This window comes from Trachypithecus francoisi, unplaced genomic scaffold (assembly GCF_009764315.1).
Source record: "Trachypithecus francoisi isolate TF-2019V2 unplaced genomic scaffold, Tfra_2.0 Lachesis_group4, whole genome shotgun sequence".
Classification (NCBI taxonomy): Eukaryota; Metazoa; Chordata; class Mammalia; order Primates; family Cercopithecidae; genus Trachypithecus; species Trachypithecus francoisi.
In genome coordinates this window covers 115,615,392-115,629,038 of record NW_022681469.1, presented here as the reverse complement: position 1 = coordinate 115,629,038, position 13,647 = coordinate 115,615,392, and the positions used below count along the sequence as shown (strand labels likewise).

Below are 13,647 nucleotides of genomic sequence, written 5' to 3'. Positions count from 1 at the left end.
GGCACCACTGTACTCCAGCCTGGGTGACAGAGCAAGACTTCATCTCAGGTAAAAAAAAAAAAAAAGTGTTTTTTTTGCATAGACAGGGTCTCAGTATGTCATGTAGAATGGAGTGCAGATGGCACGATCATAACTCACTGTACCTTCAAACTCCCAGGCTCAAGCGATCTTTCCGCCTCAGCCTCCGCCAGCAGCTTGGACTACAAGCTGGAGCCACTGCACCCAACTAGAAGATGAAAATCGTTAAAACAAACATTGGGATGACTGGGCTTCTGCACTGTACTGTTTTGTTACACTGCTCATAGCATAATCTATGGTCTCTATGGAGGCAAGAAACACTTGGGTTCCCCTTTCAGCTAGATACTTGTAGCGTTTCCTACCATCCCTATTCAGGCACACACAGAATTTACACAGGAAAGAGTCAGTGGCAGTGGAGGTGGCAGGACACTAGTACAACAGGATTTTTTATTTATATGGCTATAGTTACAAATCACACACACACACACTCAGGAAGACCCACTAACTGGGCTCGCCAAGAGACAATTACCACCCCCCACCCCAATGCAGAGTACTTTGGGCTTCCAGGGAACAGGCCTTTTCTTACATGGCTCTGGTCCGAGGTCCAGTACTCGGCATGCGAAGAGCCACATCATGGAGGGGATAAGTGGAGGAGTGTCTTTTCAATTACTTGGGTGTGACCCTGAAGACTCGGATGTGGATGGCTGAGTTGTTGCGGATCCGAGTCAGTGGCTCCCGTGTATCGGTCTCTGGCTCCAGCTCATCAACAAGCTCCACGGTGGAGGTATTGGCAGCCACCTGCAAGGACCCGAAGCTGCCCGCCTGCAGCTGCAGCGCGATGTTAATGGCGCGGTTGATGGCCAGGCCCAAGCCGTGAATGTAGATCTCAGAGCACGCGTTCTGACCCCGGGCCCCTCCGTCCAGCAGCTTCTGGCAGCGTGCCAGCTGGGCCTTAAAGTCAGTCTTCATGTTGACATAAATGTCATTGGGCCTCCGGGGCAGGCGGTTGGGAAGCCTTTTCCTGAGGGTGTACTCCACCGGATCCAGTTCAGCCTCCACGGCACCTCGGGGCTCTCGGTTTTCTGCCATGCTGTGTGCCCTGGCATGGGAAAGGGATGGGATCAGAGGGATCACAGTGACCTCGAAGCCTTTCCTACCCCTTTTCCTGTACAAAGGGTGCACCTGGCTCGGCAGTGGCTCACGCCTGTAACCTCAGCACTTTGGGAAGCCGAGGCGGGAGGATCACTGGAGCCTGCGTGTTTGATACCAGCCTGGGCAACACAGCAAGACCCTGTCTTAAAAAAATTTTTTTCAATTACCCGGGCCGAGGCGGGAGGATCGCTTGAGATCGGGAGTTCGAGGCTACAGTGAGCCGTGATCGCGCCACTGCACTCTAGCCTGGGAAACAGAGCAAGCCGCTGTCTGAAACAAATACAAAAACAAAGGGTGCACCCGAGAGGGGACACACTCGACAACCCTGTTTCCTTCCGGCCCCTCGTCCCCTCCTACCCACCTCCAGATCCCGCGTCTCCCCCAAACTTGCGCCTCTCCGCCGCCCCTCCCGTGCTCACTCTCTTCGCTCCACAAGGCCTTCCAGGCGCGCGAGGCCCGCTCCCCGCCAGGCCACTCAAGGGTTCGCTGGCCAGCCCAAGTAACCGCGACCCCAGGTCCCAGGGAAAGAAGGACGGGGGCGCAACCAACCCGCCGGCCCGTGGGCGCCCGGCCAGCGCCTAGGTCCTGAACGGGCTGCGGAATGCGCACGCGCGGCCGTACCCCACGAACCGAGACTCTCCTTCCCGGCTTCCGTTCACCCCGCCCCTTCCCTGAGCACAAGTGCGACTGCGCGAGGCGTTTGAGTAACGCGAGACTTCCGGGACTGACGGGATCTACCACGTGTACGCCTCGGGGACTGGCGGGCGGCCGAGGGCGGGGACCAGGTCCAAGCAGGGGAGGCGCTAGAAGGGGCAGGGTCGGCCTCCCTAGGGCTGGCGGAGGGGTAGTGTAGGGGAGACACCTGGAGGGGAGGCTGTTCTAGGGGTGGGGTTCTTCCCCACGGGAGCAGGGAGGGTTCAGGAGACCGCGGTCGCCAAGAGGCCTGAACTCCCCGTCCGTCGCAGCGCCTCTGGTCAGAAGAGGCCTGAGTAGGCCTGGAAGAACTGACCCCCTAGTCTAATGTCCCTGTGGCCCGAGGACCAAGGGGGGAACTGAGGGACGTAGCCGGTCCCCACCTCGCTGGAGGACAGCGTCCCGGGACTCCCCTGCAGTTCACGGGAAGCTGTCCGCCTCCTGTCTCTGCTGGGGACCCACGCTGTGAGCCCTAAGCCCAGGCTTCACGGGTCCCCAAGGAACGCTGACCCACGCACGCCCCTCAACCATTTCCCACCATCTCTGCGGCCCGCGACCCCTTAACAGGGACTTGTCGCCCCCTGGTGGGCAAAGTGGGGAGGACGTGCGCCGGATTCGTGGCTCTCCAGGCCAGTGGAGTGGGGGCTCTGCCCAGACTGGATGGTTTCTAGAGTTCCCTTCTGAAATGAGGAGGACCTGCTGCATCCTTTGGGGACCTTGAACTACTCTGTTTGCCCAGCATTCAAATGGGGATGTTCACAACAGCTCCTCCACCATATTGCACATGCATTTTATTGAATGGCTAGCTGTATAGCTTCTGACTATAAACTTGCATTTATTTATTTTTGAGAGAGGGTCTCACTCTGTGGCCGAGGCTGGACTGCAGTGGTGTGATCTCAGCTCACTGCAACCTCTGCCTACCAGATTCAAGCGATTCTTGTGCGTCAGCCTCTTGAGTAGCTGGGATTACAGGCGCACGCCACAGCACCCGGCCAATTTGTTAAATTATTTTGAGACAGGGCCTTACTCTGTCACCCAGGCTGGAGTGCAGTGGCATGAACACGGCTCACTGCAGCCCTGAATTCCTGGGCTCAAGCGATCATCCTGTGTCAGCTTCCTGTGTAGCTGGGACCACAGGTGTGCGCCACAACGCACAGCTGAGTTTCAAAATTTTTTTTGTAGAGATGGAGTCTCACTTTGTGGCCCCGGCTCGTTTTGAACTCCTAAGTTCAAGTGATCCTCCCACCCTGGCCTCCCAAAGTGCTGGGATTACAGGTGTGAGCCACTGTGCTTAACTCAGCCTAAACTTGTCTTTTATTTTTATTTTTATTTTTTTTAAAGACAGGGTTTCAGTCTGTTGCCCAGGCTGAAGTGCAGTGGTGTGATCACAGCTCACTGCAACTTCCGCCTACCAGGTTCAAGAGATTTTTGTGCCTTAGCCTTCTGGGTAGCTGGGATTACAGGCACACGCCACTGCACCTGGCCAATTTACTTCATTTTTTTGAGACAGGGTCCTCCTACTCTGTCACCCAGGCTGGAATGCAGTGTCATGAACATGGCTCACTGCAGCCCTGAACTCCTGGGCTCAAGCCATCATCCTGTGTCAGCGTCCTGTGTAGCTGGGACCACAGGTGTGTGCCACAATGCACGGCTAATGTTTTAATTTTTTTGTAGAGATGGAGTCTCACTTTGTGGCCCAGGCTGGTTTCAAACTCCTGGGCTCAAGCGATCCTCCCACCTTGGCCTCCCAAAGTGCTGGGATTACAGGTGTGAGCCACTGTGCTCAGCCTAAACTTGTCTTTTTTTTTTTTTTTTTTTTTTTGAGACAGGGTCTCAGTCTGTTGCCCAGGCTGGAGTGCAGTGGTGTGATCATAGCTCACTGCAGCCTTGACCTCCTGGGCTCAAGCAATCCTCCTGCCCCAGCCACCTGAATAGCCAGGACTACAGGCATGCGCCAGTATGTAAAGTTGTATTTTAGAAGTTAATCCTTGGTATTGAAATTTTCGAAATGTTCACATAATTGTTGGGACTGATTTATTCCTCCACACATTATATGCCTCCTCTCTCCCATATCCTGTTAATTGTAGCGGTTGCAGGCATTTGCATTGACAGGATATATAGATGGCTCCACACTTGACCTTGAGCGCCAGAATGCTCTGAAGTCAAGCATATGCCACAGTGCTTGAGACTGTGGGCATCATCTGTAGTGTCCTTTTCCCCGACTCCTGTCTCCTTGGTCCTAGGGAGGTCTGGCTCTAATTGCTAGTTTCCAGAGATTCATTCTTTTTTTTTTTTTTGAGACAATCTCGCTCTGTTGCGCAGGCTGGAGTGCAGAGGCGTGATCTCAGCCCACTGCAACCTCTATATGTCTCTCAGGTTAAAGCGATTCTCCTGCCTCAGCCTCCTGAGTAGCTGGGATTACAGGCATGCACCACCATGCCTGGCTAATTTTTTTATTTTTAGTAGAGATGGGGTTTCACCATGTTGGCCAGGCTGGTCTCAAACTCCTGATCTCAAGTGATCCTCCTGCCTTGGTCTCCTAAAGCTCTGGGTTGAGAGGCGTGAGCCATTGTGCCCAGCCTCATTTTTAAGTCTTGGGTCACAGGAAGAAGCAACCAGAAACTATACCCAACTCAAAGCGTTTTAGGGGAATCATAAAATTTGTCCATTCAGAAGGTAGAGTTGGGTCCATTAAGTTATTGTTACAAGAGGTTGCATATTCAATGATCAGTTACATAAAATAATGTTCTCATCATAAGTATACTTTTCATAATCTGTTTTATCATACATGTAACATTCAAACTGACAAATACATTGACTTGGGAATAAAGGATATGAAAACACTGGTTTAAAAAAAATGCGGATGCTAATTCTTTTCTTGCAGTTGAGTTGTGAAACCCCAGGTAATGTTGTAAACTGTAAACCTACACAGGTGAGTTGGCATATTTATGTCTCCCAGACCCTTCTCACTTCCCTAGGATGGAGTCCGACCTCATTTGATCACAGGTCGAAGAGAGTTCAGATTCCAGAGAAATTTGCTCCCAGCACCCCATTTCAATCCCATAGTTCTTTACTTCAGATTCTTTCATTAACCACAAGATTAGGATTGAATTGGAAGATGCAACATATTAAAGATACCAATTCTCTTCAAATTAATCCATAGGGGCCGAGCGTGGTGCCTCACGCCTTTAATCCCAGCACTTTGGAGGCCAAGGCGGGCAGATCACATGAGGTCAGGATTTCAAGACCAGCCTGGCCAACATGGTGAAACCCCATCTCTGCTAAAAATATAAAATTAGCTGGGTGTGGTGGCGTGCACCTGGTAGTAATCCCAGCTACTTGGGAGGCTGAGGCAGGAGACTAGCTGGAACCCAGGAGGCAGAGGTTGCAGTAAGCTGAGATCCCGCCACTGCACTCCAGCCTGGGCAACAGAGTGACCTCTGTCTCAAACAACAACAACAACAAAAACCCAAATTGATCTATAGGCGTAATGCAATTCCTACAAAAATCTCAGCAATGTTTGTTTGTATTAAATATAGATGTTTATTCTAAACTTTATATGGAAAGGCAAAAGAAGTAGAACAGTTAAAACCACTTTGAAAAAGTTGTTGGAATCACACTATCTACCTGATTTTATGACTTACTATATAAATATAGTTACCAAGAAACTATGGTCTCCCCAGTGTGATAGACACATAAATCAATAAGATGGAATTGAGACCTCAGAAATAGATTCACACAAGTACAGTCAACTAAGTCTCTTTAAAAAATAATTTTTTTTGCCGGGCACGGTGGCTCACACCTGTAATCCCAGCACTTTGGGAGGCTGAGGTGGGCGGATCACGAGGTCAGGAGATCGAGACCAGCCTGGCTAACACGGTGTAACCCTGTCTCTACTAAAAATACAAAAAATTAGCCGGGCGTGGTGGTGGGCACATGTAGTCCCAGCTACTCAGGAGGCTGAGGCAGGAGAATGACATGAACCCGGGAGGCAGAGCTTGCAGTGAGCCGAGATCGCCACTGCACTCCAGCCTGGGCGACAGAGCGAGACTCCATCTCAAAAACAAATAAAAATAAATATAAATAAATAAATAAATTTTGTTTGTTTATAAGACAGTGTCTCACTCTGTCACCCAGGCTTGGAGTGCAGTGGCACAATCTTGGCTCACTGCAGCCTCGACCTCCTGGGCTCAAGTCATCCTCCCACCTCAGCCTCCCAAGTAGTTGGGACTATCAGCACACACCACCATACCCAGCTAATTTTGTTTTATTTTTTGTAGAGACGAGGTCTTACTATGTTGATCAGGCTGATCTTGAACTCCTGAACTCAAGCAATCCTCCTGCCTCAGCTCCCTCAAAGTGCTGAGATTACAGGCGTGAGCCACTGCCAACCAACTTGTTTTTGACAAAGGTACAAAAGCGTTTTAATGGGGAAAGCACGATCTTTTCAAGTGGTGCTGAAACAATTGCACAAATAGGCAAAGCAATGAGCCTCAGCCCTATGCAAAAAGTTAATACAAAATGGATAGTGATCTAGGAAAAAACTTCATGGTGTAGGGTCAGGCGAAGAGTTTTGTTTTTTTGTTTGTTTGAGACGCAGTCTCTGTTGCTCGGGCTGGAGTGCAGTGGTAGGATCTCGGCTCACTGCAACCTCTGCCTCCCGAGTTCAAGAGATTCTCCTGCCTCAGCCTCCTGAGTAGCTGGGATTACAGGCACATGCCACCACGCCCAGCTAAAGACGAAGAGTTCTTAGACGTGACTCCAGAAGCACAATCCATAAAAGAAAAACAATTGGGCTGGGCGCGGTGGCTCATGTCTATAATCCCAGCACTTTGAGAAGCTGAGGTGGGTGGATCACCAGAGGTTAGGAGTTCGAAACCAGCCTGGCTAACATGATGAAACCCCATCTCTACCAAAAATACAAAAAATTATCCGGGCGTGGTAGCATGCACCTGTAATCCCAGCTACTCAGGAGGCTGAGGCAGGAGAATCGCTTGAACCCAGGAGGCGGAGGTTGCAGTGAGCTGAGATCGCACCATTGTACTCCAGCTTGGGCAACAAGAGTGAAATTCCGTCTCAAAATAAAAAACATTGATAAATTGGACTTCATCAAGATGTTTAAACATTTGCTGTGTGAAAGACCACATTAATAAGATGAAAAGAGAAGCCACAGACTGGGAGAAAATATTTGCAAATCACATATCCGACAAAGGACTTGTATCCAGCATATATAAAACACTCTCTAAGCTCAAGAAGTAGAAACCAAACAACCCAATTAGAAAATGGGCAAATCCGGCCTGGGCAACACAGTGAGATCCTGTCTCTACAAAAAATTTAAAAATTAGCCAGGCATGGTGGTGTGTGCCTGTAGTCCCAGCTACTCCGGAGGCTGGGGTAGGATTGCTTGAACCCAGGAGGACAACACTGCAATGAACTGTGATTATACCACTGCACTCCAGCCTGGGTGACAAAGTGAGGCTCTGAGAAAGAAAGAGAGGAAGGAAAGGAAGAAAAAGTAAAAGGAAGGAAAGGAGGGAGGGAGGGAAGAAGGGAGGGAGGGAGGGAAAGAAAGAAAAAAAAGGAAGGAAGGAGGGAAGGAAGGAAGCAAGCAAGCAAGCAGTGGCTCTTGCCTGTAATCCCAGCACTTTGGGAAGCTGAGGTGGGTGGATCACTTGAGGTTGGGAGTTCGAGACCAGCCTGGCCAACGTGGTGAAACCCCCTCTCTACTAAAAATACAAAAATTAGCTGGGTTTTGTGGCAGGCGCCTGTTAATCCCATCTACTCGGGAAGCTGAGATACGAAAATCGCTTAAACTTGGAAGGCAGAGGTTGCAGTGAGCCAGGATCACACTATTGTTCTCCAGCCTGGGCAACAGAGCAAGGCTCTGGCTAAAAAAAGAAAGAAAAAGAAAATGGGCAAATCTCAAGCAGACATTTCAGTGAAAGACAGTATAAGAATGGTAAATAAGCACATCGTAAGATGTTCAATATCACTAGCTATTAAGGAAATATACACGAAAACCATGACAAGCTACCAATAACATGCATTGAAATGGCTGAAATACACAATCCTAACAATACCAAGTGTGGATGAGAATGCAGGGAAACTGGATCTCTCATACACTGCTTGTGGAAGTGTAAAATCCTACAGCCATCCTAGAAAACAGTTTGGCAGTTCCTTCTAAAATTAAATGTACACTTACCAAATGACCCAGCAAGAGTATTTCTCAGCATTTAAAAACCTGTACATGAACATCCATAGCTTTTTTTTTTTTTTTTTCTGAGATGGAGTCTCACTGTATCACTCAGGCCAGGCTGGAGTGCACTGGCACAATCTCAGCTCACGGCAACCTCTGCCTCCCAGGTTTAAGCAATTATCTTTCTCAACCTCCTGAGTAGCTGGGATTACAGTCGCGTGCCACCATGTCAGCTGATTTTTTTGTATTTTCAGTAGAGATGGGGTTTCACCATCTTGGCCAGGCTGGTCTTGCACTCCTGACCTCATGATCCACCTGCCTCAGCCCCTGAAAGTGCTATGATTACAGGCATGAGCCACCGCGCCCAGCCCATCCATAGCATTTTTATTTGTAATAGCCCAACCAGAAGCAACCCAGATGGCTTTTTTCCATATTAATTTATTATGTAGAGATGGGGGTCTCCCTGTGTTGCCCAGGCTGGTCTTAAACTCCTGTACTTAAGCAATCCTCCTGCCTCGGCCTCCCAAAGCGCTGGGATTGCAGGTGTGAGCCACCGACCTCCAGATAACTTTTGATCAGTGCAAGGTAAACAATCTACGGCACATTCATCCCATGGAATATTACACAGCTATAAGGGATGAATCAAGGTGACCTGTTAGGCTGTGAACATACCAGTTATATTACATAATACTGTGCTCAACTGCTCATATTGTAGTGTGCAAGACAAGGTGAGCACGATCGTGTGACCTGTGCTAACGGGAGGGGACATGAATAGGATTGGGTGGATTCCCAAGGAGAGACAGCCAATATCATCTTGAGGGATCCAAGGTTTTCCGAGAGGAAGTAATGATTAGGCAGAGACAGGAATGTTTAGCAGTAGGTCCTATATCCCATTCACTTTTTTTTGAGACAGGGTCTGGCTCTGCCACCCAGGCTAGAGTGCAGTGGCTTGATCTCCACTTACTGCAACCTCTGCCTCCCTGGCTGAAGCAATCCTTCCACCTCAGCCTCCTGAGTAGCTGGGACTACATGTGCGCACCACCACACCCGGCTAATTTTTTTATTTTTTGTAGAGATAGGGTTTCGTTATGTTGTGCAGGCTGCTTTTGAACTCTTGGGCTCAAGCGATCCTCCCGCCTCAGCCTCCCAAAGTGCTGGGATTACAGATGTGAGCCACTGTGCCCTACCCATATCCTGTTCCAATGTGGAGGTGTTGAAGGACTGAGCCCTGGGAGGATGGGGAGAAGAGGAGGAACCAGTAAAAGTCTGAGAAATAGCAGCTAGTGAGGTGGGAGGAAAACCAACAGAATATAGCATCCAGAAAGCCAGGTGAAGATGGCATTTCTGGAGGGAGTGACCATATATGTCACTGGCTGGTAACAGGTCATATAAGATAATCGACCAGTAGATTTCACAATGTGGCGGTCACTGGTGACTTACAACGCAGTTATGTTTGGTTGAACAAAGAACTTAGCTCAGGGTCGGCCGGGCGCGGTGGCTCAAGCCTGTAATCCCAGCACTTTGGGAGGCCGAGACGGGCGGATCACGAGGTCAGGAGATCGAGACCATCCTGGCTAACACGGCGAAACCCCGTCTCTGCTAAAAAATACAAAAAAAAAAAAAAAAAACAACTAGCCGGGCGAGGTGGCGGGCGCCTGTAGTCCCAGCTACTCCGGAGGCTGAGGCAGGAGGATGGCGTAAACCCGGGAGGCGGAGCTTGCAGTGAGCTGAGATCTGGCCACTGCACTCCAGCCCGGGCGACAAAGCGAGACTCCGTCTCAAAAAAAAAAAAAGAACTTAGCTCAGGGTTAAAAGTAATTCTGAATGCAATAAATTAATTTTAAGGCCCATTATGTCATAATTAACAACAAGCACAGTTTAGGAGCTATCACTCCATTACTCAGGTCGTATGTCTTTCCATGGTACCTAAAATATGTTTTGCAAAATAAATATCAAGGCTCGCAATTTAAGTGGGTGAAGACAAGCTCCGTAATAAACCGATTTGACAATAAACCGATCTGACAAGACAGTCCTTATCCCCTTGCATGTTTTTTTTGTTTGTTTGTTTGTTTTTTGAGACGGGGTCTTGCTCTCTCAGGCTGGAGTTCAGTGGCCCCATCTCAGCTCACTGCAACCCTCGCCTCCAAGGTTCAAGTGATTCTCCTGCCTCAGCCTCCCGAGTAGCTGGGATTACAGCCGCCATCACGCTGGCTAATTTTTGTATTTTTAGTAGAGACGGGGTTTCACCATGTTGGCCAGGCTGGTCTGGAACCCCTGACCTCGTGATCCACCTGCCTCGGTCTCCCAAAGTGCTGGGATTACAGGCGTGAGCCGCCGCATTCAGCCCTCTCCTTGCATTTCATCGATGGAAAACACAGAAGAGGAATCCGCCATTACGGAAAAAAAAAGGGCGGGGGGGGGGGGGGCTGGGCGCGGTGTCTCACGCCTGTAATCCCAGCACTTTAAGAGGCCAGGGCGGACGGATCACTATGTCAGGAGATGGAGACCATCCTGGCTAACACGGTGAAACCCCGTCTCTACTAAAAATACAAAAAAATTGGCCAGGCGTGGTGGCGGGCGCTTGTAGTCCCAGCTACTCTGGAGGCTAAGGCAGGAGAATGGCGTGAACCGAACCCGGGAGGCGGAGCCTGCAGTGAGCCGAGATCGCGCCACTGCACTCCAGCCTGGACATCAGAGGGAGACTCTGTCTCAAAAAAAAAAAAAAAGAAAGAAAGAAAAGAAAGGGGCCAGTAATGGTGGCTCATGCCTGTAATCTCATCACTTTGGAAGGCCGAGGCGGGCGGATCACCTGAGGGTCAGGAGTTTGAGATCAGCCTGACCAACATGGCAAAACCCATCTCTACTAAAAATATAAGACGCTTGAACCCGGAGGGGCGGAGATTGCACCACTGCACTCCAGCCCCAGGAACAGAGCAAGGCTCTGTCTCCAAAAAAAAAAAAAAAAGAGGTAGAGGCTGGCAGTTTGGTTTTGCTTGAGACTACTCTTTGATCTCCATTAACCTTCTAATCAAATCTCTTTGTTTAGTTAAAAAGTTTGCAAGTTTAGAACACAGACCAAGACATTTTACAGAGCAGCACCTGAACAAACAAAAACACATTAGGTCCAAGTGATTTCTTTTTTTTTTTTTTTTTTTGAGACGGAGTTTCACTCTTGTTGCCCAGACTGCAATGGCCCAATCTGTGCTCACCGCAACCTCTGCCTCCCGGGTTCAAGTGATTCTCCTGCCTCAGCCTCCCTAGTAGCTGGGATTACAGGTATGAGCCACCACGCCTGGCTAACTTTGTATTTTTAGTAGAGACGGGGTTTCATCATGTTGGTCAGGGTGGTCTTAATCTTCTGACCTCGTGATCCACCTACCTTGTTTGTTTTTTCACTTTTCTCTCTTTTTGAGTCAAGGACTCACTTTGTTGCCCAGGCTGAAGTACACAACCTTGTCTTTCTGGGCTCAAGGAAGGACAAGGTTTATTAGCAGCATGAGAACTGACTAATACAACCAGGGTAGAAGACTAGAGGGGTCTCCCTGGATCTCCTGGACACCAGTTTGTGACTTTGGACAAGTAATCCCCACCGACTGTAAAGTGTGAACACTGATGGTGAAGTCACCAGAAATTAAAGCCTATGAACTCCCTCTTTGAGAAAGGAAGCTAGGTGGCAGGGCACGGTGGCTCATGCCTGTAATCCCAACACTTTGGGAGGCCGAGGTGGGAGGATCACTTGAGGCCAGGAATTCAAGACCAGCCTGGCCAAAATGGTGAAACCTCGTCTCTACTAAAAATACAAAAATTAGCTGGGTGTGGCAGCTCACGCCTGTAATCCCAGCACTTGGGGAGGCTGAGGCAGCCAAAATGGCGAAACTCTGTCTCTACTAAAAATACAAAAATTAGCTGGGCGTGGTGGCACCCACCTGTAGTCTCAGCTACTCAGGAGACTGAGGTGGGAGGATCATTTGAACCCAGGAGATGGACGTTGCAGTGAGCTGAGATCACACCACTGGACTCCAGCCTGGGCGACAGAGTGAAACTCTGTCTCGAAAAAAATTTAAAAATTAAATAAAATATAAAAACAGACAGCAGGACAGGCACAGTGGCTCACGCCTATAATCCCAACACTTTGGGAGGCCGAGATGGAAGGACTCCTAGAGCCCAGGAGTTCGAGAAGAGCCTGGGCAACATAGTGATCCTTCAGTCTGTACAAAAATCTGAAAGTGAAAAATAATAGCCAGACCAGGCGCAGTAGCTCATACATGTAATCCCAGCACTTTTGGAGGCTGAGGCAGGTGGATCACTTGAGTTCAGGAGTTTGAGACCAACCTGGCCAACATGATGAAACCCGCTCTACTAAAAATACAAAAATTACCCAGGCATGGTAGCACACACCTGTAATCCCAGCTACTTGGGAGGCTGAGGCACGAGAATGGCTTGAACCTGGGGTCGGAGGTTGCAGTGAGCTGAGATCACGCCACTGCACTCCAGCCTGGGCAACAGAGTGAGACTCTTTCTCTAAATAAATAAATACCCGGGCATAGTGGTGTGCCACTCCCTGCAGTCCCAGCTACTAGGGAGGCTGAGGAGGGAGGATCACTTGAGCCTAGGAGGTTGATGCTGCAGTGAGCCATGACTGTGCCACTGCACTCCAGGCTGGGTAGCCGAGCAAGACCCTGTCTCTTAAATAAATATAATAGTTAAAAAAGGAAAACAGGAAAACTCCAAGTGCAGAGAAGCCTAGTGGTACTTGGTGGGGGAAACAAAAGTTGTTCCACGTATAATAGTTCCTGAAGTCAACACTCTATCATGGCAAGACACCAGGCACTCAAATTCCAGGTCAAACTTACCTTTTCCTTGTTTTGAGGATTACATTGTGTTGGGCGACAGCTTTGGGAAGTAAGGTATACATTCTGGAGTAACTTCCAATGAAAAAGGTGAAAGCATACGTGGAACTTTCAAGCCTTGAAAAAGTTCAGCCAAGTCATTCTTGAAAAGTCCTCTTTTTAAACAAAGGGGGTTTCAGTCACCTCACATTTGCATAGCAGTTTCTCTCTTGTCAAAGCCTTTCACATTCACTTATTTTAATTCTTAGAGCACTCACTGAAGAGTGTGGAGTTGGGGGTCGGGGTTGGGGCGCAGAGCAGTGTTAACATCCTTCTGTAAGAGAAACAGAGGCTTTTGAGAGGCCAGGCATGGTGGCTCATGTCTGTAATCCCAGGACTTTGGGAGGAAGATCGTTTGGGTCCAGGAGTTCAAGACCAGCCTGGGCAAAATGGGGGAAACCTGTCTCTACAAAAAAAAAAAAAAAAAAATTAGCTGGGCGTACTGGTGTGCCCGGTAGTCCTAGCTACTCAGGGCGCTTGAGCCCAGGAGGCAGAGGATGCAGTCAACTGTGATCGCGCCACTGCACTCCAGCCTGGGCAACAGCAAGACTCTGTCTTGCAAAACACAGAAACAAGAAATTTTAAAAATTAGTTGGGTGTGGTGGCACACGGATGTAGTCCCAGCTATTCAAGAGCCTGTGGCAGTAGGATCCCTTGAGGCCAGGAGTTCAAGACCAGCCTGGGCAATGTTGTGAGACA

General features: G+C 49.2%; 1 protein-coding gene across 6 annotated transcripts; it reads right to left on the bottom strand.

The window, feature by feature from the left end:
* Positions 1 to 437: 437 nt before the first annotated feature.
* POP7 (POP7 homolog, ribonuclease P/MRP subunit) lies at positions 438 to 13,179 on the bottom strand. Of its 6 annotated transcripts, none has more exons than XM_033192231.1 (3): positions 1,590 to 1,838; positions 1,338 to 1,440; positions 438 to 1,117 (listed from the first exon to the last, which is right to left on the bottom strand). In XM_033192231.1, the coding sequence occupies exon 3, from the start codon at positions 1,105 to 1,107 to the stop codon at positions 685 to 687; it is 423 nt and encodes a 140-aa protein (XP_033048122.1). In that variant the 5' UTR covers positions 1,108 to 1,117; positions 1,338 to 1,440; positions 1,590 to 1,838; the 3' UTR covers positions 438 to 684. The 6 variants fall into 6 exon arrangements, with proteins under 6 accessions (XP_033048122.1, XP_033048124.1, XP_033048120.1 ...); XM_033192233.1 differs by having other exon boundaries at positions 1,338 to 1,416; XM_033192229.1 differs by lacking the exons at positions 1,338 to 1,440; positions 1,590 to 1,838 and adding an exon at positions 12,913 to 13,179.
* Positions 13,180 to 13,647: the final 468 nt, after the last annotated feature.